This window comes from Patagioenas fasciata, chromosome 1 (genome assembly GCF_037038585.1).
Source record: "Patagioenas fasciata isolate bPatFas1 chromosome 1, bPatFas1.hap1, whole genome shotgun sequence".
In the NCBI taxonomy this organism is placed as follows: Eukaryota; Metazoa; Chordata; class Aves; order Columbiformes; family Columbidae; genus Patagioenas; species Patagioenas fasciata.
Genome location: NC_092520.1, coordinates 128,521,488 through 128,542,982, shown reverse-complemented (window position 1 = coordinate 128,542,982; position 21,495 = coordinate 128,521,488). Strand labels below are relative to the sequence as shown.

Here is a 21,495-nt window from a genome sequence, read left to right as displayed (position 1 = left end):
GCGCCACCCGCCACACGGCTCAGGCCCCGGCCCCGGCCCGCCCCGCCAGGACTTGTCTATGGCACCGCCGCTGCAGAGCGCCCACTTCCGGGTGCTGACACTGACCTACCCCGCCGCCGGGCGCCGGCCTCTGACTGGGAGAGGCAGCGGCACGGCCCGCCTCCGCTGCTTCCCTATTGGTCGGCCACACGGCCGACCAGCGAAGCGGGCCTACCGCGAAGGCGCCCTCTGCTGGCTGGAAGGGCGGGCGCGTCGCCTCCCCGACAGTTGGGCGCCGCGCCGGCGCGCCGGCGGAGTTGGCGCCGGGGCTCCGGCGGCTCGGGCCGTTCCGCGGGGCCTGGCGTGAGGCCGGGGCGGGCAGACCCTGTGGCACGGCCGGGCTCGCATTCCTGGACCTCGAGGGGCGGCGATGCTTGCCAGGCTGGGGCTCGTCTGCCTCCTCCCGGGCTGACAGGGGCCACTGGCCAGGCCCTGGCCTCGCCGTGCTGGTTACAGCAGCCCTCCGGCCGTCATCTCTGTTCCCCACCACTTTTTTCATGGCCTGCCCTCCTTGCTGCTAGCTCCTGCTCACTGTTCTGCTCTTTGCCACCCTTCTTGTGTCGAAAATCTCCTGTGAACTGCCCTGTCATCCAACAGGCTGGAGTGGGCTTAGGTGTCACATATGCAGCATGAATATCAGTGTGTTTGTGGGTTTTTGAATACGTTTTGGTGAATATCTACCCCTTATCTGTACAATATTTATGTTTAAAATCATAGAATCACAGAATAGTTTGGGTTGGAAGGGACCTTCAAAAGTCATCTAGTCCAACCCCGTGCAATGAGCAGGGACGTCTTCAACTAGATCAGGTTGCTCAGAGCCCCGTCCAGCCTGGCCTGGAATCTCTCCATGGATGGGGCATCGACCACCTCTCTGGGCAACCTGGGTCAGTGTTTCACCAGCCTCATTGTAAAACATTTCTTCCTCATGTCTCCTTTACTTTTAAACCATTACGCTTTGTCCAATCACAACAGGCCCTGCTAAAAAGTCTGTCCCCATCTTTCTCATAGACCGTATAAATATATGCATTTTAAATATATGCATATGATATATATATATACACATATAATAACTGATGAGAAAACAGATACACTACTGTATGGCACAGTATTTTTCATATTTCAATGATACATTCTGTAAGTACCACACCAGAATTAAAAGAGATGCATAGAATACCTTATATGTGCCTGCACATCGCTCTGCTTCCACACCATTAAGATCTCACTATTTTGGGCAGTGTTTTGGGGATATGTAAATGTAAAAAATCTTATGTTGCAAGGCACTGTCCTTATGTATTTAAACTGTGCGTTTCTTAAATCCCTGCATACCTCCCCTCCTCTACTGCATTCATTTTTATAAAAAAAATTGCTTTACTATCTGCTGAATCATTAACCATCGCACTTATAAAGAAATGCATCCCCGCTGCAGGCAGAGTAGGGCCATAAAAAGATAGTTTAAACACTCCACAAGGATAGAAATGTTTATGGTATGTTTTAAGTATCTCTTTGTGGGCAAACCAGTAAGCCTAATGCGATCAGGAGGCATCACTGAGGGCACGTTTCCCTTTGCTAGGTGAAAGAGCTGTTTTTACAACGGTGGGACTAAAAAGGGAGGGTCATTTTGGAAAAAAACTTCATAGTTCTTCTTGTCTTGTATAAATCATGTGGTAGGTGGAGGTGAGTTGTGAGGAGTGCAGGCAGCAAACATGCATTTCAATAAGCAGCATTGAGCTGTTTGGCCAAGAGTTTCCAGCCCGACACTGGCTTCCTCATGGCTGGCTCCTTTGGAAATCAACGATGATTTTTAATGAAAGCAAAAGAGGCAACAAATTGATGTGAGCCCAATATAGTCTGTGCAGGCAACATGGTTTTAGCGTGTTAAAATCTTAGTGCTGTCAGGGCAAGTTTCCACTCTAGCATATGGTTGCCAGCCAGAGAATCAGTCTTCAGCTTGATCAGTTTAGCATGTATTAAATGCAGTTGACTTGTGCTTTGCCAGACTTCTGCAAGCGTAACATCTTGAAACAGGCATAACATCTTGAAATCTTAGTCTGGGTAAAGTCTAAGTTTGTTAAGGTTTCACTTGCCAGTATCAACAACTCTCTTCTCATCATTCGCTTTGACTCTAGTTCTTCTCATGCAGCTGCTGTGGCTGAGTAGTGGAAAAGGCTCCTTTGGGGTTCTGTACTGTCCAAACACAATTTTAGAGCTAGAAAATGCCACCCATGTCTGCCTTGGGGAGTTAGATCATTATGTCTCCCAGCAAGAGGCTGTTACAAGCCCATTTGAACAGCCATACATATTGTCCCTACCCCTTCTCAGGGTCCCTTCTGTCCCTGAGGCTCCTTCAGTGCTCGGTCTCCACACTGAGGCTACTGACAGAAGAAGGGAGCATTGTGGACAACCATGGTCAGTGTGGAAAACCAGACTTCTAACATTAGTGAATATGCCACTAGAATTAGGTGAAAGTCACTCAAAACTAATTCCAGGCAGAAGGAGCAAAATGGCTCTGAATGCCTGGGCCAGGGACGCAAAGAGGTGCCCAACAGGGGAACGTACTCAGACCCTCAGTTTGTTCTGGCAGAGCACATTTTCATTTACACACTCTGACTCCTCCTTAGCTTTGGGCTGTCTCAGTCTCATTTGCCTCAAAAATCTGTCACTGAACAAAGAGGCTTCTCTGGTCAGCTTTGGTTGGTACGTGTGTGTGGGCACAGTCACTCATCTTTTCTAGAAAAGTTGTCAGAAGTTGTCCTGCCCCATGTTCTCCATGAATTAGGCGGTAAGGAGCATTTCCTGCACTCTGTTGAGTAAAATATGACCAAGACACATTTTACCCAACAGACACATCTCCAGGACAGGCTGAAGACCATGGTGGCCCAGGGCAATGGGGACAGGCCATCCATCCGTATCGTCAGAGCTAGTGAGGTCTGGGCTGCTCCATACAGCAAGATTAAAGAAGTAGCAGGAGGACTATCTCCTTCCTACTTTGCACTCTCCCTTTCTGTATGTAGGTTTGATTCACCATAACCTTACACCTGCTGTATTCGTTTACACCAGCACAGAGTGCGTTCAAATCAGCTTAAAATGTAACCTGGCTGATTCGTAGTGTTTTATTACTCTCTTCCCCACCCCCTCACCAGCTCCTTCCATCTCAGTTTTATCTCTCTATTGATCTGTTTCTCTCACACTCTCTGACACGCTTGCTGCCTTTCATTATTAGTCAGATAAAGCCAGGCAGCCTGAGCATCCGAGGTACATGATGCTCTCTCCGTCCTCCTTCTCCACTCCAACCCCTAGGTCCTGTGTCCTGTGTGACCCACATTTTCGTCTGCTCCTTCTTTGTCCTGTGTAGAGCTAAAGCAAGGACAAAGACCAGGAAGTCCTTTGAATGAATCAGGTCCTGAGCTCTCCAAAGGAGAAGGCCTTCATCTACCTAAAATATGCAAGCTCTTGTGAGAGTGCACGGTGACATCCTCATAATTTAGCAAAGTCTTTGCCTCCTCCCTGTATCAGAGTGCCGGTTGTTGAGATTAAATTCCAGACTCCTGGAGTCGTTAACTCCCATGATTTCACTTTGTTCACAAGGCAAGTGCCTATCTTTATGGTCACAGGGAAACTGTGAAATGTGATTTTCATGTAACCTAAGGAGTTGAAAATAGGAGGCGAAGAGTGCAGATGAAAGCAAGTCTTTACAACATTACATAATTTTAAGATAAATCTTGTGACACGGGGAGGTTCAGTGTTGTTATTTCTGAATGTTTGGGATTTCTAATCCTCACTGTAACCACCCCTAGCATCATCCCTCTCTTCTGATCTCGCTCTGATCTTTCCAGAAAGAAACCACTATTCTCTTCTTGCTGTAGATCCACCTTCTTTCTTATATGCTCACTGTCCCACTTTAAAGCCCATAGAGCTGTCCTGTCTCATTCTAGGTTGTTTCTCTCTTGGCCACCGCAGAATCAAAATAACTTGTCAAAAGGCTAAGGATATGTTTTTTTTCCTAGTCCTTCTCCAAACATAGCTAGGGTCACATTTTCTGAGACGATGTTTCACAGCTGTGTGTAATACCGGCCTCTGAGACAAAAACACCGTAAGGACAAAGGAGGCTGGGGTGAATCGCTTGGATACCAACATGATCCAGAAGGCACAGGGTCCTAAAACCTGTACCTAGTTACACCTAAAGGCAGCCCAATATCAGCTGCTTACTAAAAAGAGGGTAACTGCATGGTAACTCTTCATCTGATCAGCTCTCACAGCCCTCAGGATTTTGCAGATCAGGAACTGTCTTCCAGAGAGGCCTCAGGTCGTGATTCAAAGGCTTCAGAAGAGAGAGGATCTTGTACTTCACTTGGTAGTTCGTTTCTGTGATTAATCACTCTCCAGTGACTGGCTCTTGTTATTCTCTGCCAGAATACCTGGTAGACTTTTCCCCAGGAAAGAAGTGGTACTGCAAGCAAGTCACGTCTTATTCTGCTTTTTGATACGTTAAACAGGTTGACCTCTTTAAATAGCTGAGATCTCCAGCCTTCAGATCACCTTTAATTCCAAGTTATTTTAAAACTATGGACCATGAAGCAGTGTACAGTTTTCCAGCGTGGGACTCACCCAGACACAGAGAAAGGTTTAATCATCTCCTCACTTCTCTTCCTTCCTTCTGTCTTTGCATGGCCAGGGATCAGTTCAGATCCATTGCTGCAGCCCAGCCTGCTGGGCTTGTGTTGGATTTTCTGGCTGTTATGATGCCTAAATACTTTTCAGATCACCGCTTTTCAGGATTGGAAGTTGTTCTCACTAAATATGGATATTTTTTGCTGTTCGTGGCCACACAATTTGCTCTCAATTATCTTATAAGAAGTTTTATGAGAATGGCCACCCTACCGAGAGCAGTAGGTCATTCTATGCTGGTCCCATCCTCATTATTTTTAACATTCTAACAATATTTGTGTCCTCAGTAAATTGTGTCAGAATGACCTATATCTGCTCACCAAGCAGTGAATAAAATGGTGAGTCATACCTGACCCTGGTCTTGTTCCTGGGCATCCACATAAGAAACACTGCCACTCAATGGCAGACTTCCAGGGATGACCCCCTTTGCATTTGCAAGTAGGTAAATGGAATTAACCAGTTCACTTAACCTCCTGCTCTGTTAGCATTGCATAATGCTATTTTTTCTCATCAGCATGCTTTGGGATATTAATGCTTCCAGAAGCCTGGATAGATCTAAGGCATCACCTTTTCTGAACAAACCTGTAGTCACATCAAAGACTGACAAGAACAAAACAAGTTTATGCAGCAAGATTAGTTTCCTCCGAATCATGCTGATTGGCATTAACTGGAGAATCTCATATCAGCTCTTTGTTGCTTTGCCTAGAAACTTTCAGGTCTTCTGTTTGCTCTTTACAAATACTGGCACAGCATGGCTCTCTTCCAGTCTTCTGGGATGTCTCTGGTATTCCAGAGCTTATTAACCAGTTGTTCAGTGAGCAAAAGGACCAAGGAAATCGGGTTCTCTACAGATTTCTTTCCTATGTGTTCTATGCTTCCCACTACCATGCCTTTAACCAGGGTATCTTGATGACACCCTTTCCACAGGCTGCCACGTCTGCAAGTCCTTTCCCCTTGCCCATCCTCTTTGTTGCTGGGCTCCTGCTCCACTACTGTCTGACACACACAGCTTTCCCAGTATTTTCTGCTTAATTCTTTTGGCCTGCTGTCTGGACTGCTCTGACCAGTGGGGTTTTGCCCAGCAGCATGGCTATGGGCTCTCTTCCAGCATGGTACCGATAGCATCTCTCTTCTCTGTCAGGCTACTGGTTTTCGTACAACTTATTGGAGCTTATTTACCTTTTAGACTCTGGTTCTTTTGTGAAACCCATGGCAACTAACAGACAGACGGACAGACAAACTTCTGCAGATAGCAGGGTGACTACATGGGTCCTTCTGCCCTTAGGAAACAATGCTAAAAACAACAGCAATGAGCTGCTTGGCCTCAGGACTCTTGGTTGTAAATGATCTCTACGTGATCACTGAGAAGTATTTTTGCCAGACAGAAATAACAACCTCACATCCTTCCCAGGTATGTCTGGGCAGGGAGGTACTTAACTGTCCTCACACAACGGACACTCGTCCTGGTCCAAATCCTGGCCAAATACACAGCAGAGATAATACTTACATTTCCCTCTTCTTTCCATCGCTACATCACCCTCACTTTAACACCTTCAGAGTAATGCTTTATACTTAGCACCACTCTTGTATCCCCTTTCCACAGCCCAAATGCTCCTCCATCAGCCCGCCTGATTCCATTGCCCCCCCTCAAATTTTCCTGTAATTTCCTGTTAGATTTCCCTTGAGACCACTCTGTACCTCCAATTGACACACTGCTCATCTAAGCCTCTTCTCCAAGCCAAACAAGCCATTCCCTTCATATCACATTAGAGTGATGCAAGAGTGACATCAGCCATTGCACCCACTGTTCCCATCATCTCAATGGCTTTCCTGACTCCCCCCCGCATCTCCCAGGGTTCCCTTGGTCCCTAAAACATCCTTCTCCTCATTCTCTCTCATATCTCTGGCTCATTTTGCTTCCTTCTGTACTTTAGCTCTTCAGGGGGATTTTCAGTGTTTGCGTCATTTGGATTTTCGCCCTTTAACTGACCTTTCCCCGGTTGAAATTTCTCGTCTGTTTTGTGCTTCCCAATTATACTAAACACATTCGTCAGGATTTGAAAAGGTCAGAAAGAGCCCGCGTGGCTGATGTAGCCCCTTCCAGAGCTTTCTACTGTCCGCTACTCCCAGGTGAGAAGGCAGGAGGAAAAGCACAGAGGGCAAGAAAAGCTGGATGCTGGCTCATGCTACACCACTGTGTCCCTTGCCACATTGTACAGCTGGTCGCTTGGGCTGAGTGTGCAAGGGCTCGCTGAGCGAGCTTTGCACAGATTGGGAGGGCTAGAGAAGAAAAGAGTGGAGAATGTGACAGAAGCCTGGATAATCTCTAACAGAAAGCCATGTGTATGTGAGAGGGACAAAAGCCAAGGGGCTCAGCCGTGTTCATGCCTGTTGACACACAATGGTGCCATGTCTCATACAAACCCAGACCGTGACATCTTCCCTGGCAGTGCCGTCCTCTCACACCATGACCTCCTAGTGATCATAAGCCTTTACACAACCACATCCCTGTGCCGATACAGCCAAACACACACCGGCATTACTCCTAAACATGTAAAAAACCTGTTGACTCTCCCAAACACACTTACAAAAACATGTCCAGGGCTCAAATGTCCCGACACAGGAAAGCTCAGATCAGCCTGGTTCGTTAGTGTGGGAGCTCACAGGAGGCCTGACAAAGGCCGATGGACTCAGCCCCCTCAAGGTGTCTGTCCAAAGGTGGCATCACCTGTTCCGGGCATCCTACCATGCTTGGGTTTGGTACTGTGTGTCCATTTGTCATCTGTGTCCATTCCTGATGCAGCTGCAGGTTGCTTTACAGCACAGTGCTGTCTCTACTATTTCTTTCTGCATTGTTTTTTTGGTGTTTATTTTATTTTTCCCCCCAGGGTCAGCCACAGTCTTCCCTCATTGCTTTATGATGAAAAGTTTTATTGTTTCTGAAGATCTGAGGAAATTCAGACCCCAGAGTGGAAACTGTCTTTCTATCGTTGACTTTCTTCTGTTGCCCATTTGTTGTTCAGCTGCTTTCTTCTAATTTGGACTGTGCTTTCTGTTTGGTACTTGATGGTGGAGGGAGATCTTTCCTGCAAAACACCCAGCCCCGCAAAGGCACATCAGCTTCTTTCTTTAATTTTGCTGTCACATCCCTACCATTTCGAGATGCATCCCATTGATCCCTGGCAGAAACGAACTTGAGGACACGTTCAGACGACCAGAGTGATCCTTCAACCGGGAAACCCACCTTGGACGGACCCTCTATCGCTCCCACAGCACCGGTCTGTGTCACCCGGCCCACGCGTGGGCGTCTCGGCTCTGCCCCTGAGGCTCGACCGGACCTCGCCGCCTGCCCGAGCTGCGTCCTGACTGTCGCCCCCCGGTACCGTGGCACGCAGGGGAGCCCGGGGGCCCGAAGCCCGGGGATGATGGATGCGGAGATGAAGGGACGGGGGGCGGGACCGTCGCGGCAGCGAGGAGCGGCCGGGGGATGGCATCTCCCCGAGGGGACTGCTGCGGGGCGGAGAGGAGGGGGGCGGCGGCGGCGGAGGTGAGCCCGGGGGGGCGGCCCGGGGGAAGGGGATCCCGGGGGGCCTCCACCCCCAAGGACGGACCCGTCTGGGGGTGGCATTCGCCGGAGCGAGCTGGAGCGACGGGTCCCTTGGAGACACCTCTCTCCATGGCAACCTAATCGCTTCCTGTGAAGATCCCGAAATAACCGACGAGACGGGGGAGCGGAGCGGAGCGGAGCCGAGCGGAGCCGAGCGGGCAGCGGCGGCGGGGAGGCGGCGGGCGGCGGGGGGCAGGTCCGGCGGGCGGCGGGCGCGGGGCTGCGGGAGCGCAGCGCGGGCGGGCCGGGAGCGGGAGGAGCCTTCGCACCCGGCCGCCGGGGCAGGGGGTTCCCGGAGCGGGGGGACGCGGTGCCCCCGCCCGGCCGCTGCCCCCGCCCGGCTCTCCCGGCGCGGCCCTCGGGCTGCAGCGGGGGCGACGGTGCCGGACGCGCCCGTGCCAGCAGCCATGGGGTTAACGGGAGGCAGCGAGCGAGAGAGACAGAGACTGAGGGAGAGAAAGAGGGGCTGGACCAGTCCCCGGCAGCTGTTTATTTCAAGGCATCTCTCGCTCCCTCTCCTTCAGCCAGGGCTCAGCCTCATCAAACCTTCCTCCTCCTCCTCCTCTCCTTCCTTCGTCCTGGCCATGAGAGGCACCGGCAGCAGCAGCTGTGCTCCCTCAGCCTCCTGCTCCGCCGCCCCGGCTGCGCCCCACTCGTCTCCCCGCAAGGTAAGTTCATCCTCTCACCCCGGGCTTGGGGGACGGGGTGGGGATGGAGCTGCAGGGACGAGGTGCAGGGAGGGATGCCTGCCCGTCTCCAAGTGATCTCTCCCCCTCTCCTTCCCTGTGTCCTTTCTACCCCTTTTTCCTTCCCCTCTCCCCATCTAGGTGCTCTGTCTCCTTCTAGCCGTCTCCTTCCCACCTCCTTCTTCTCTTTCAGTCTGGGGCAGGGGGTGCCCGAGGGGCTGGGAGGGAGGGGGCACAGCCGAGGCATCGCTGTCTCTTGCCCTCCGGCTCTGGGCTCCATCACAGACCTGTTGTGCTGGAGCACTGGAGCCTGCACTGAGCAAGGCGACTTCAGCCAAATTGGCGCAGCTGGAGAAAGAAAACGGAGGGGTCAGTCCCTCCTCCTGCCTGGCCAAGGGTGCAGCATGCAAGAGAGAACAATTCAGATGTAGAGACTCAGCACCTGGAGCACTTGGATGCCCGGGAACAGTAGGAAACTGGGAGCCAGAAGATTGGCAGACTCATGACATGTATTGCAGGCAGGCACTAGATGGCAGGGGACCGGCATCCTAGAGCGCTGCTTGGAATGGGGCCATGCTCACAGTTCCCAAATGCAGGGAGACTGCTTAGAGGATCATTGATGGGCTTCACACACCCATTCCCTAGCTAGCTGTATGTCCAAATGCACCATCACCCTTCCAGCCCTGGATCCTGCCCCAGCCTAGGATTTCCATACCCAGCTCATAAGTGCTGGCCCTGGAACCCTGGCACAGGAATTCCCACCGGCAGTCGCTGAACGCTGCAGGACCCGCACTGACACAGGGCAAGCAGCGTCAGCCCCTCCACAGTCCTGCTGGATCCTTCTGGGCACTGCCACCAACCCTCTTAGCCTCAGACACCAAGTAGAGCAGCTTGATATGAGCTACTGCATTCAGACTGCCAGCCCCCAAATTCAGCCTGGTCTGCGAGCTGTTGCCCCTGGCCCCACACACAGTGGGAACTCCTTCCCCAGATGGGCTTGGCATCTCCTACCCCAGGGTACCCACATTTGGATTAACACTCGCAGCTGCTGAAACTCCTCTGAGTGCAGCAGAATTGCCACCCTGGAGCAGCTACTCTGGGATTCCTCCCTTTCCCCATCCCCACCCAGCTGAATACAGCAGCATGTAAATATAACCCCTTTTCACCAGCATCAGGGTTCATTCTTCCTGCTACCAAACTGATAATGACTGCATCTCTACCTCTTGGACCATGAACTCTGGGATGTGCATGACCACCGAGAAAAATATTGGCATGGGGTGCCTGGGGCACCAGGCAGTGTGTTGTGAGGGTCTCACTACCAGTGCCTAAACTCGCTCTACTCAATGCTTGGAGATAGCTGCTAGGTTCCACAGTCCCACATCATAGTCTCAATATATTGGAAGCTGTCACCATAGCCTTTAATGTTAGCTGGGAGCTGAAAAATGTCAGCCAACCTAGCATTCGTTCTCTGTGAGGAGGGCTGGGTCCTCTTCAGGCTTGTTTTGATTTTTTATCACTATTTTGAGTGCGATCGTTGCCGTGGGGGAGCTGGGTGAAGAAAGGATTTGCATGAAGCCCTCAGTGCTGCGGGGTTGCTAATGGTCGGCGTTATTTCAGCTGGCAATAAGTTTCATAATCTTGGCCCAGCTCCTGTGAATGCTCTCTTCATCAGGGTCATGGGCCTCTTTCCCCTTCTTCCATCCCTTCCCCCTCTCCCCAAACTGGTTGGCAATTTCATTGTTCCAGCAGAATATATCCGTCACGTGAGGTCATCGCTGCATAAGGAGTGGTGATTGATTGCTTAGGTCACTGGGGCCTGTCCCATGCTGGGCTTTGAATGCTGGCTTGGAGACCTTGAACTGGACTCTGTGCACAAAGGCGAGGTGATCCGGGGTGCGGAGGGGCATGGTGATGCATTCCCGTCATCTTGAGTTGCCGAGCAAACAGACTGCTGCATTCTGAACTAGCTGGAGAGCTCTGAGAGCAGACGGCTTCATTCCTAGAGGCACAGTATCACAGCAGTCAAGCTCGAGATGTTACAAAAATACAGATAGATCATCATCTGCCAGGCAGGCCAGACAGAATCGGGTGCAACTCTTTTCCCATCCCCGGATGGAAGGAGGCTCTACCCACTTCTCACTGGCATGGCTTGTGTGTGCTCAGCTTCATCCAATTGCTTTTCAATCGGAGCTGATCTTGGGTAGGCATTGAGAAAGCTGTGACATCCTCAGATTTTAAGGCCAGAGGGACCATTTTGATCATTAAGTCTGACCTACAGCAGAGCACAGGCCAGAGAATTTCACCAATTTCATTTCCTGCTTCAAGCCCATAACTTATGATTGAACTGTAGCGTCTCTTTTAGAAATACAGCCATGTGAAGGCTCCAGGCAGTAGGGAGTACACCACCTGCCTCAGTGAATTGTGCTAGTGTTTGACCCTCTTTATTAATAGTATTGTTCCTCATTTGAATTTGTCAAACTTCAGCATTTTGTAACAGAAGGTTACAGATTGCACTTGATGTGAGGGAGCTACAGCGCAGGTAATGCCTGCCCACGGCTGGCACCTCGGCTCTTTTATTCCTGTCACAGCTGTTATATTTGGATAGGATTTATCTTTGGGACCATGGCATACAAGAGTACCAAACACAGAGAAGGAGTTATTGGCAGTGAATCCTAGGGCTTCCCTGGAGCACGGTAGCATCTGAACTCTGGAGCTTAGGGTGTCACATTCAGGGTTTAATCTGTACTCCCTGCTCAGAGCAGGAGTGCAGCAGTCTTTGCTCCTAGCCATTAGTTCGGATGTAAATTCCCAGCTCCCTTGGTGAACTGGGATACGTGCTTTGGGGCATGGCTACTGAGATCTGCTCTCTCACGTCCCAGCAGGGTCCGTGACTTACAAAGAGGGAGGAAGTGCAGCTGGGTCCCTGACACGGAGGAACAGCAGTGGGATTTGTGCATCCATCCTGCAAATGCAATGAGAGTAGCTCCTAATAGATTAGCCCTGGGGCATCTCTGGTCTGGACCAGTAGTGTGGTCCATATGCAGTAGCAAAGAGCAGTGTAATTCTTACTCACAGCTTTCAAGCACCAGGATTCACGAAAACTGAGCTCAATGAAGTGCCCTGGGGAAATAGCTTTGTCATTCACACTTTGTCATCTGTGCATCACAGGACTAGAACACTGCTATGAAGGCTCTGTACCTAGAGTGAAAAGACACGGGTCCATCTTTGGACCCTGGGAGTAGCCCTTTCTGGTTTTATCACAATTAGACCTGGGAAACATATCTGAAAGCAAGAGCCGTGACATATTATACTGGTACAGAAATCCAAAGTCTTTGCTCTGGCACACAGAGGCCTCTTGAATGGTGTAAGGTGTGTGCATACTGAGATTTACACATCCAGGTAGTAAGAGCATTGCCATCACCTTCTCTTCTTTGAAAAATCTACCAGTTTCTTCAGCATATGCATCGGGAGCTGCATACAGAACTGAATGAAGGGCATTTGTTACACTTGCCCTCCAACGCAGCAGGGTCTGTGCCCAGGTCACAATCCCCACTGCTGGTGACTAACTGCAGAGTGCCCCAGACACGCTTTGTCTGCTGCTTTGTCAATAAGCCACGGGGACATCCGTGCTCTGTTTTGAACATGAGCGCTCCATGGACAGTGGAGTCCAGCCCTCAGTGCCTGGAATTTATACCTGAAACCTTCCTTTGTTCTCACAGCACTCATGCTATGGGAGACACCTCTGTGCTTCTCCCAGCTTCTCCACAACCATGCCTGGGTATGCTAGTGCAGGACACACTCTGTCTCATCCATTACATGATTAGCAAATCAAAATGTGTTGACTGTGATGGACTGACATTGCCTCATTTCTGCACTCACCTAGAGTCGCCTTTGGAATAGGAGCACCAGGAGCCACCTGCTCTTCACTATTAGCAGCAGGACCTGTGCACAGCAGCATCTCATGTCTGAAGCTTGCACCTGACATCTGGGCTGTCACTTCCACAGCACTGTGTGTACATGAGGAAGCCAGTGCTGGCGCTCACTCCTTCCCCTCAGCTATAGCCATTACCTGCTCCATAGGGCTGAAATTCAGACTACTGGATGTGAAGCCAGGGTTTGGCTCTGTAGGGTTTCTTATTCCCAGGCTGTAGATCCTGGGAATCCATGGTCTGTGCTGCTGTTGTTGGAGCTCACAGTCTCAGCTGGGAAGTGCACTGAGGTCTCCATTACAAGGCATCCCAACAAGTGTGAGGACCACAGTGAGCTGTGTGACTGAACACACTGTTCATCTGCATCCAGACACATTTCTGCCTGTAGAACCACCTATGCTGGAAGGAATGCTAGTGGTTACACATGCACCCCAAAAGTACCATGCTCCCCCACGAGACCAATACCTGAAGATCTATACTCCAAGGGTGGCACTGTCCAGATCCACATCTGCTGCTGCCTGATGTAAAACAGCCCCTGAAGGCCAGAGCTGTAACTGAGAACGCTGTGCTATAAACAAAGCAGGCTCTTCACCCTAGGGAACTACTGTCCTGTGGTGAGTCGCAGACATGGCCCCAGGCCCTCCAGGCCACCTCAAAACCACTCAGAAGGTTTGTGTGCCCTCTAGCCCAGGGACTCACACAAGGAGGTCCTCAATGCTAGGAATTCCCTCCCTTTCTAAAGTCCAAAAGAAATTCTGTCACGGATTTGTGTTGCCAGACGTGCTTTTCCATGGCATCGTGATCATAATCCAGATGGCCAAGATCTTGCCAGCCTCTGGCTTCGGAAGAAACTTGCTCCCTTCTGCTGCCTCTCTGCAGAGCTGCATTTTAATACTGAGTCCCCTCCAAGGCTTAGAGGTTCACGAGCAAAGTACAAAGAAATGCTGAGAATAGTTGCTCTTTCCTCCACTTCTTCATCTCAGGATCCCTCCAGAGACTGATCTTGCCCCAGAGGGAAGGGCAAGGCACATTAGCCGACAATTCATTTTTTTTTTTCTGTGAACTTTGTTTAAATATTTAACAGAAGGAAACTAAAAATATCCCCAGTTAATGCAGCAGGAGCTAGACAGCTACTCACTCTTGGGTGCCCTTCTTCCCAGCCCCTCTCCTCAGGTGTACGTTGGGGGGTGTGAGTCCCCTTACCACAGCAAGCAATGGGTTCTTTCCTCAGCAAGAGGAGGCCTCCCATTCAAGAGGGGCTGCACTTTTCCTTCAGAGCATGGGCTGAGCAGGAGGAGATGACAGTAACCCATTAGGAGCCGGGAGGTGCAAGACAGCTGGCTCGGGGCTGGAGGTGTGTGGTTGACCTCTCCATCGACTCCCTTGGCCAAGCATCCCTGTTTCTCCATCCCGACAGCCACAGAAGGGCGTAACCGTGGGTTGTTGGCATTCGTGCTTTCCTCTTCAGGGTGGAGGAATGAGCTCAATATCTTGAATGATTTTTGTGTGTGTATGTGTGTGTGCATGCATGCGGTCTCTGCTGCAGAGTGGATCCTGGCTCAGGCACAGAACAGCTGCCAGGGAAGGGCCGGCACTGCGCTGTGCCCAGCCAAGGGAAGGGGCAGGCAGCATGAAGGGCAGCTGTGCTACCACCTGAAGAATTGGTGCTGGAGAGTGTTGTGCGGCCAGTGCAGAAATCCTGATGGGGGACCAGCCCTTTCTGTGTTACTGCTGCTGCCTAGTGCTGCTCAGCCAAAGGAGGTGGGAGAACAGGGGAGAAAGGGAGGGATGGGACAACACGGAGGACACTTGGACAAGGAGTGCTGGAAGGTAATTCCGTGTTAGCTAAGGGGAAAGTAAATACTAAATATTTCATAAGCATATTTTTGCTCTTAAATTCTTTAGTAAGGCTGGACTTTTCTCGCTGATTCACTCTCTCTTTCTCAGTCTTCTTAGTTTATCACTCTTGTGCTTCCTCTCTCGTTCCTTCATTCTAGCACACAATGAAGAGGCCCTTTTTTAATAAATGGATTACACACTCTACTACTATAAATAAACATAGGAATTAAGATTCAAACTTGTTCCAACGATAAGCAAATAAAGATGCTGAATCCCCCTCTTGGCCCTCAGACAGAAGAATCCCCAGGGAAGCTGCACATGTACTTCTGCACCTGTGTTCCAGAGATTACCCCTTTGCTTTTGTGTGCAAATGCTAACGCATGTGTTTCTGTGCAGCAGTCTGGTCTGGGGGATGATGCACTTCTGTGCAGGAGGGCATGCAGGCATGGGGGAACACAAGAGCCGGAGTGGGTGCATGTGTGGGTGCACCGGTGCCCCATTGCCCTGCCTCTGATGAGAAAGCGGTCGCTTCTGGGTGAGGGGACACTGACACCTCTCCCTTTTGGTTCCCAGTGAAGAAGATGAGACAGGATCCTCGCTAAGCAAAGATACTGTTGCATCTGAGATGGAGCGCAGTGCCTGGTAGGTTCACAGCTTCCCACATTTGGCGGGAAGAGGCCGGGAGCATGGGTGACAGGCTGCTCCCAGCTGATCTGGGCTTCGCATTTTGACAGGGCAGACATTTCAGATAAGGCTCTTTTCTTCCTCCACCCCACCCCACAGCAGGATGCCTCCACTCCTCTCCTGCATCCACTCCCTGCAGCTTTGGCATCTCCTCCTCCTGGTTTCATCCATCCCTCCTCCTGGCGTCTGGTCTCTTCGCCCTCGGGGTCCGGTGGCCCCTCGGCCTCTTTGTTCCCGTCGGAGCCCCTCAGCCCCACGACCCATTTGCATCTGGGACAGGACCTCGCTGCCAGAGAGGGATTCTCGCTTTGCCCTGCCGCGCCAGCGCTCCCTGCCTGCCCGGGGAGGAGAGCTGCGTCATGTTGTGCGGCTGAGGCGCCAGGCGGCAGGGGCTCGCCCCGCCACCCCCTCTGGATTTGAGGACGGCATGCCCTCCTCCCAGTACCCTTGGGCCATCGTCTGGGGCCCCACGGTGTCGGATGAGGATGGAGGGGACACCAACTCAGCCAACCCAGGCTTTCCACCGCTGGGATACACCTTTGTCTCACCACACGGGATGGCGACAGCGCAGCCCAACTCTCACTCGCTCCTGCACAATGCGGGGCTCAACCTGCGTGAGACCCCAGCCACCCTGCGGCCCTTCTTGTTTGGGCCCCGGGGAGAAGGTAAATCTGCTCTTTGCTTCTTTCACCCCCCCTCTGCCTCCCCCTGGCCCCCCTATGCCCGCAGGAGCAGCTCCTTCTGCAGACTTCATGAGAGCCTCAGCAGGAACCTCCCCTTGCACTGCTGCCCTCCAAGTGCTGGTGGGGGTGGCCATCACACCCCCCTGTTGCCCTCTGTCTCACAGGTGTGGACCCCCAGCTATATGTCACCATCACTATCTCCATCATTATTGTCCTGGTTGCCACTGGGATCATATTCAAGTTCTGGTGAGTGGGGTTTTGGCCAATGGAGGCTGTCACCATGCCAGTATCTTCAGGTGGGTGTGCAGGAGGACTATGGGCTTGGGACCCATTTGTCCCAAGAGTGCAGACCTGGTGCTGCAAGCTCCTGTGAGCTTTGGCACATGGACAGGCTGGACTCCAACGCTGAGCATAGCGGGGTCCCATGAACTTCTCTGTCACAGAGGGCTGGGGCTTGTCTGAGGGGTCACTCTTTACCTCACCCCTTGTCTCTCTCCAAAGCTGGGACCGAAATCAGAAGCGCCGGCGTCACTCGGGGCAGCAGAGTGGTGGGAGGCAGCAGGAGAGCCAGCAGCACCTCACAGACCTCTCCCCTGCCACTGTCAGCATCCTGGGACCCTACAGTGACTCCCTGGCCCCCACACCCGAGACGGAGGAGTCCAGGCAGGGCCAGGAGGGTGTGGATAAACTGGGTGGCCATGGGAAGAGCACGGCATTCCAGCTCAACCGGTGAGTGGCCAGTGAGCTGGGATGGACGGAAGGTGGTGGGGACAGGGGGCCAGGTAGGGCAAAGGTGCCGCTGGGGGCAGTGGGGCAGCATAAATGCCTGTTGCTAATTAATTTCCAATTCCCTTTTCCCCCCAGAATCCCACTGGTGAACCTGTGACGCTCACTGGGAGAAGCAGAGCTGGCTCCCCCCACCCTCCTGTCACAGCTGGCGAGTGCAGACTCCCGCCACCTCTGCTACCCCAGGAAAAAAACAACCTCCTTGTGCCACGGCCCGCCACCACCATTATTAACCAACTCCACCAGGACATGCCTGGGCAAATGGACAATCTGGGCCTTCTTAGCCTCCTGCTGGGGGAAGGTTGGGGACCACCCCTGGCCCATGCAGGACGGGGTGATGAGAGAGCAGGTTGGTGGGAGGGAAGACAGCTGGTGGTGGTGTGAAATCTTGGTGTTCCCAGCCCCTCTCCTAGCACACACGCAGAGACACACACACACTCAGATCTCCGTGACTCTCTCACTAGTGCATGCCTGACATTGGGGGTAGGCAAGGTGAAGAGGCATACCCCTGTCCTCATGGGCCTAACCCCTCTGTGTGTCCCTTCCCATGTCGTGTGCTTTGAAGTGAACATCTGGAGTTCAGTTGCTGCAGGATTGCCCGCCAGGGCTCGGTCTCCCCTGAGCCAGGACTTAGATGATGGCAGGTTCTTCTATTCCCGAGGCCTTGGCCCTCCCAAGGGTTTCAAGAGTGCGTGAAGCTTGGGAAGAAGAGGCTTACACAACACCTGGGTCCCCTCAGCAACCCATTTCCTTGAAGGAAACATTACATTCCCCCTGAATGGAGGATATTCACATTTTTCCACTTTGTTTCTGCCTAGAACTACTCTGTTTTTTCTATTCAGCTTGTGTCTTTCTTCATCTCTCTGTCCTCATTTTTTTCCTCTCAGTTCCTCCCCCCACCACTTTTTATGCCAGTTAAAGCTGGAAAAGGTTCCTCTAGCTTTCCAAATATTTTTATCTCTTGGAAGCCTCTTTGCTGTCACCCTCAACCCCCTCAGTCTCCTTCAGTAAGATTTTTCTGAATAACATCAGTCTGTGGTGTTGTTCTTCAGAAAATCTGAGGCAAAACCCTCTGCCCATCATGTTATTTAGCAAGTGTCCTGTACACTGGAGCACAGCTGAAGCAGCTGAAACATGGCATGCAGATATAGCTGGGCACGAAGAGCTTAAGTTTTGCCAGGCTGAGACAGAGAATTGCTTTCAGAAACTCACACCACAGGCAACAAGCAGCAGATGTGATTCTCTGTGCCTGGGATGACAAAGAGCAATCTAGAGTTTACCTTCAGAACATTTGGAAGGTTGTAATTTACTGCTGGTAGGTCTCTTTTAGGTTCTGTGGACACCTTCAAAGTAATTCACAGACACCACATTGATAGCAACTGAGCTGAAATGATGCAGATTTAGGTAAGGTTGCCTGTATACTGTACAAACACCTTCAGCTGCTGGACTGTTGTGTCCAGAGACAGGAAACTCACCCACAATTAGAAGCCCCTAAAGCACCATACAAGGTCTCTGATAAAAGTCATCTTGGAGAAAAGGAAATATCCCTTTCATCCCTTATCTCTGCAGTAAAAGCCTATTCTTTATAGGACAAAGCACAGTGAGTTGCATAAGAGGCCTGGTTCTGCCCATTTACCCAGCTGAACTATTAGGTGATCTCAGGTCCCATCTGGCTCACCGTGAAGGACATTTAAATGCAAGTGTAAATTGCAATAAGCTTCACAAAAAACAGTAGAGATTTGGAGAAAATGACAGGTCAAATAAAATTACTGGCTTATTAAAAGCACAGAAAGGCTGAAAGATGTAGGTGGAAAAGGACTCTGGAGGTCTCTAGCCTAAGCACAGGCTGAGTCTCCACTTATAGCAGGAGTTATTATGGCTTTACCACAGATGGATCTATTACCGAGCCTTTTCCTTATTCAGGCTCTGTTCAAGGCCTTGGTGGACACTGAAGCTGCGGCTGGATGGGACAGAGAAGGGGGCCGATGGCTGCTCCTGCCTGCTGCCCCGCTCACCACTGTTCCCTGAGGGCGCGTGGCAGTGTTTCCCCTCTGGCTGGCACATCAGCTGTGGGGAGGGAAGGACATCCGTGCCCAGGCTGCAAGGGGCTGCACTGCTCATTGCTGGCGGATTATAATTTAATGCCTTGAACTGGTATAAGTAATCTTCCAGAGCAGATTAATTAGATTGCACTTTGATCAATAGTGCTTGTTGAAACAAGGCCAGAGTTTGGACTCTACCACTTCCAAGGGCTGTCCTTGGACTTTCCCTTTACACAGTCTGTGTGGAGATATCTGTAAGCAAGCGGCAGGGCACTGCAGGACCCGTGCTGAAAACGTGTTCCAACACTTGATGCGGGGAAGCCCTGTGCTCTGTTGGCCAGGTTTTTGTAAACTCTGCAAACAAACCAGATTTTGGTGGTTTTGTTTGTTTGTTTATTTTTTCCTCCCTTTAACATGTCTCTGTTTCTGTTAAAAGCATCTCCAGGGAGTGAAACCTTCCGTGGATGCTGTGGTAAGGGGGAAGCTGAGGAATGCAGTTAGGAAAACTCGAGCACTGACAGAAGTTTAGATATGCTGAATATCTTTTCCAAGACCAATTTTTCTAGTCAAATATGTTTTTATGACAGTCATTCACTCTTTCACACAAAACAGGTTAGATATAGGAAACAACTTCATTGGCCCGCCCAAACTTTCATTGCTACATTTTGTCCCTGGAACAAAACATTCAAAACATGTGTGGACATACAAGGTTCTTCCAGTCAATAAATAATCTCACTGGACCTGTTTTCTCCATGGCTGGAGCCTTATAAACCATCTTCCCCTATGCAGGCTGGAGCCAGAACAGGCCTGCAGTCTCTCCCCCGGCCCAAGCTGATATTCAGTGGGATGCTCATATGGACAGATTGACAGCACCAAGTACCAAGTCAGGGCAGAGGCCAGTCCCTTCTCAGGCACAGCATATCAGGTTTCCCTGTCTTCTAGCTGGCTGGAGGAGAAAGATCTGGATTAATTTTTTTCCAGTGGAAATTTTACAGAGAGAAATGTGTGAGGGGAAACTGACCTAAAATGTTCGTAGCCTAGGGCTGAGCCTGCCCAACATTTCTGTGCAATTAAAAGGGAACGTCCAGGTGGGTTGGGTGAGTTGAAGGAATCGCGTCTCTGCTGAGCTCCTGGAGGGACCTGGCCTTTGTTAACACAAGGGTGATCTCTTTGTGAGCACAGTGGGGAGGAGGGAAGGTCTGGGGAAGAATCCTTCGTCTCTGCCCTGTATCGTTTTGGAGCAGGAACTGGAACTCCCTCTGTTAACCCAGCAAAGTAGCATGACCATAAGCCCAAATCCTGCTTGGGCTTTCCCGTCTGGTCAGTTGCGACTGGCATGCAGGGGAGCAGACCTCCAGTGTGTGCTTCCACACCATTCCTCCGGTCCAGTTTCCAGGGACTCACATCCAGCCAAGCACCCCACAGCTTCAGAGAGGGCTATCTACCTCTTCCTCAATGGCACCTAAGTGCCCTTGCAAATCTGGTCCCTTTCCCGTTAAAGAAAAATGCTTGGAAAGGAGCAGTTTGTTCATTCCCCGCAAGTTCTCAAACACTATCACCTTCTGACTGTTCTGAATTAAACTGTGGGCTTGTTTTTTTCACTCTGACAAACCATGTCTATGACACAGCCTCAGAGCCAAGTCCTGCAGCACAAAAGCCTTGGGCCAAACTCTAGGTCCATGCTTGCCCCCCTGCTGATGTCTCACTGTAGTCCTGGCCATGCCTTGGCAAGACCATAGAGGAGGCCCCATCCTTTACCAACTGCTGGCTCTCTACTCCTTTTTTTCCCGTTTTCCCTCTCCCACTGTTTTCCCACTTCCCACTCCTGTCCTGTACCATGGTCTCCCTCCTGATTATCTCTTCCCTCCTGCTGTTTCACTTTCCCCGCTTGTCTCTTGTTCTCCCCTTGCCATTCGGTCTCGTTCTGCAGTGGCTCCCATCCTCCCCTCCGTATTCCCTCTTGCTTCCACACTGAGTCTCGCTCTTCCCCCTCCCCTGCCCTTGTGCGCTGTGATATATATTTTTGTAGGATTTCTCTTCTCCTTGTGGTGAAATATTCAATTCTTGTGGGATGTTAGTTTCAACATTTTTAAATAAACCTTTGCAAAATACTGAAAGCAGAGCTCTTGCTGCTGTGGAAGCGGACATAATGGAGATGTCAGGGTGGGATGACAGGGACTCCGTCCTGGGCAGACCCCCATTGGATGGGGACTCAGACATCAGCCATCCCACAGCCTCCTCTGGAAGGGGTAGAAGGGCTTTGCATCCATCTCACCTTGGTCTCCTCACTGGTTAAAGTGGTCCTCACACATTTCCATGGGAGGTGGCCCCTGATGGAGGAGGCTGCTGTGGCCTCACACACCCACTTCTCCACCTAGAGCAGCTATTTTGCCTCCAGAGCTGCTGCTTCCCAGACATGCTTGCAGGCTGCTTGTCACACGCTGGTTTGTGCTGGGAGCCCGGATGGCCGGGAGAGGTGAAAGAAGCTGAAGGGAAAGAAGGTAGATGGAGCGATGCAGGCGCAGAAGCCTCCCT

At 51.2% G+C, this 21,495-nt stretch overlaps 1 protein-coding gene across 4 annotated transcripts; it reads left to right on the top strand.

The window, feature by feature from the left end:
- Nucleotides 1–7,840: 7,840 nt before the first annotated feature.
- On the top strand, nucleotides 7,841–21,077 carry PIANP (PILR alpha associated neural protein). 4 transcript variants are annotated; one of them, XM_065861632.2, is made up of 7 exons: nucleotides 7,841–8,083; nucleotides 8,836–8,979; nucleotides 15,339–15,407; nucleotides 15,549–16,114; nucleotides 16,297–16,378; nucleotides 16,634–16,861; nucleotides 16,997–21,077. In XM_065861632.2, exons 3-7 carry the CDS (start codon nucleotides 15,391–15,393, stop codon nucleotides 17,016–17,018), a joined length of 915 nt encoding a protein of 304 aa, XP_065717704.2. In that variant the 5' UTR covers nucleotides 7,841–8,083; nucleotides 8,836–8,979; nucleotides 15,339–15,390; the 3' UTR covers nucleotides 17,019–21,077. The 4 variants fall into 4 exon arrangements, with proteins under 4 accessions (XP_065717704.2, XP_065717695.2, XP_065717712.2 ...); XM_065861623.2 differs by lacking the exon at nucleotides 7,841–8,083 and adding an exon at nucleotides 8,176–8,251; XM_065861640.2 differs by lacking the exon at nucleotides 7,841–8,083 and adding an exon at nucleotides 8,304–8,507.
- Nucleotides 21,078–21,495: the final 418 nt, after the last annotated feature.

Coding starts and splice junctions, on each gene's coding strand:
- PIANP (XM_065861632.2), top strand. Junction 16,115..16,296: donor GTTTGGGCCCCGGGGAGAAG/GTAAATCTGCTC, acceptor TCTGTCTCACAG/GTGTGGACCCCCAGCTATAT. Junction 16,379..16,633: donor GGGATCATATTCAAGTTCTG/GTGAGTGGGGTT, acceptor CTCTCTCCAAAG/CTGGGACCGAAATCAGAAGC.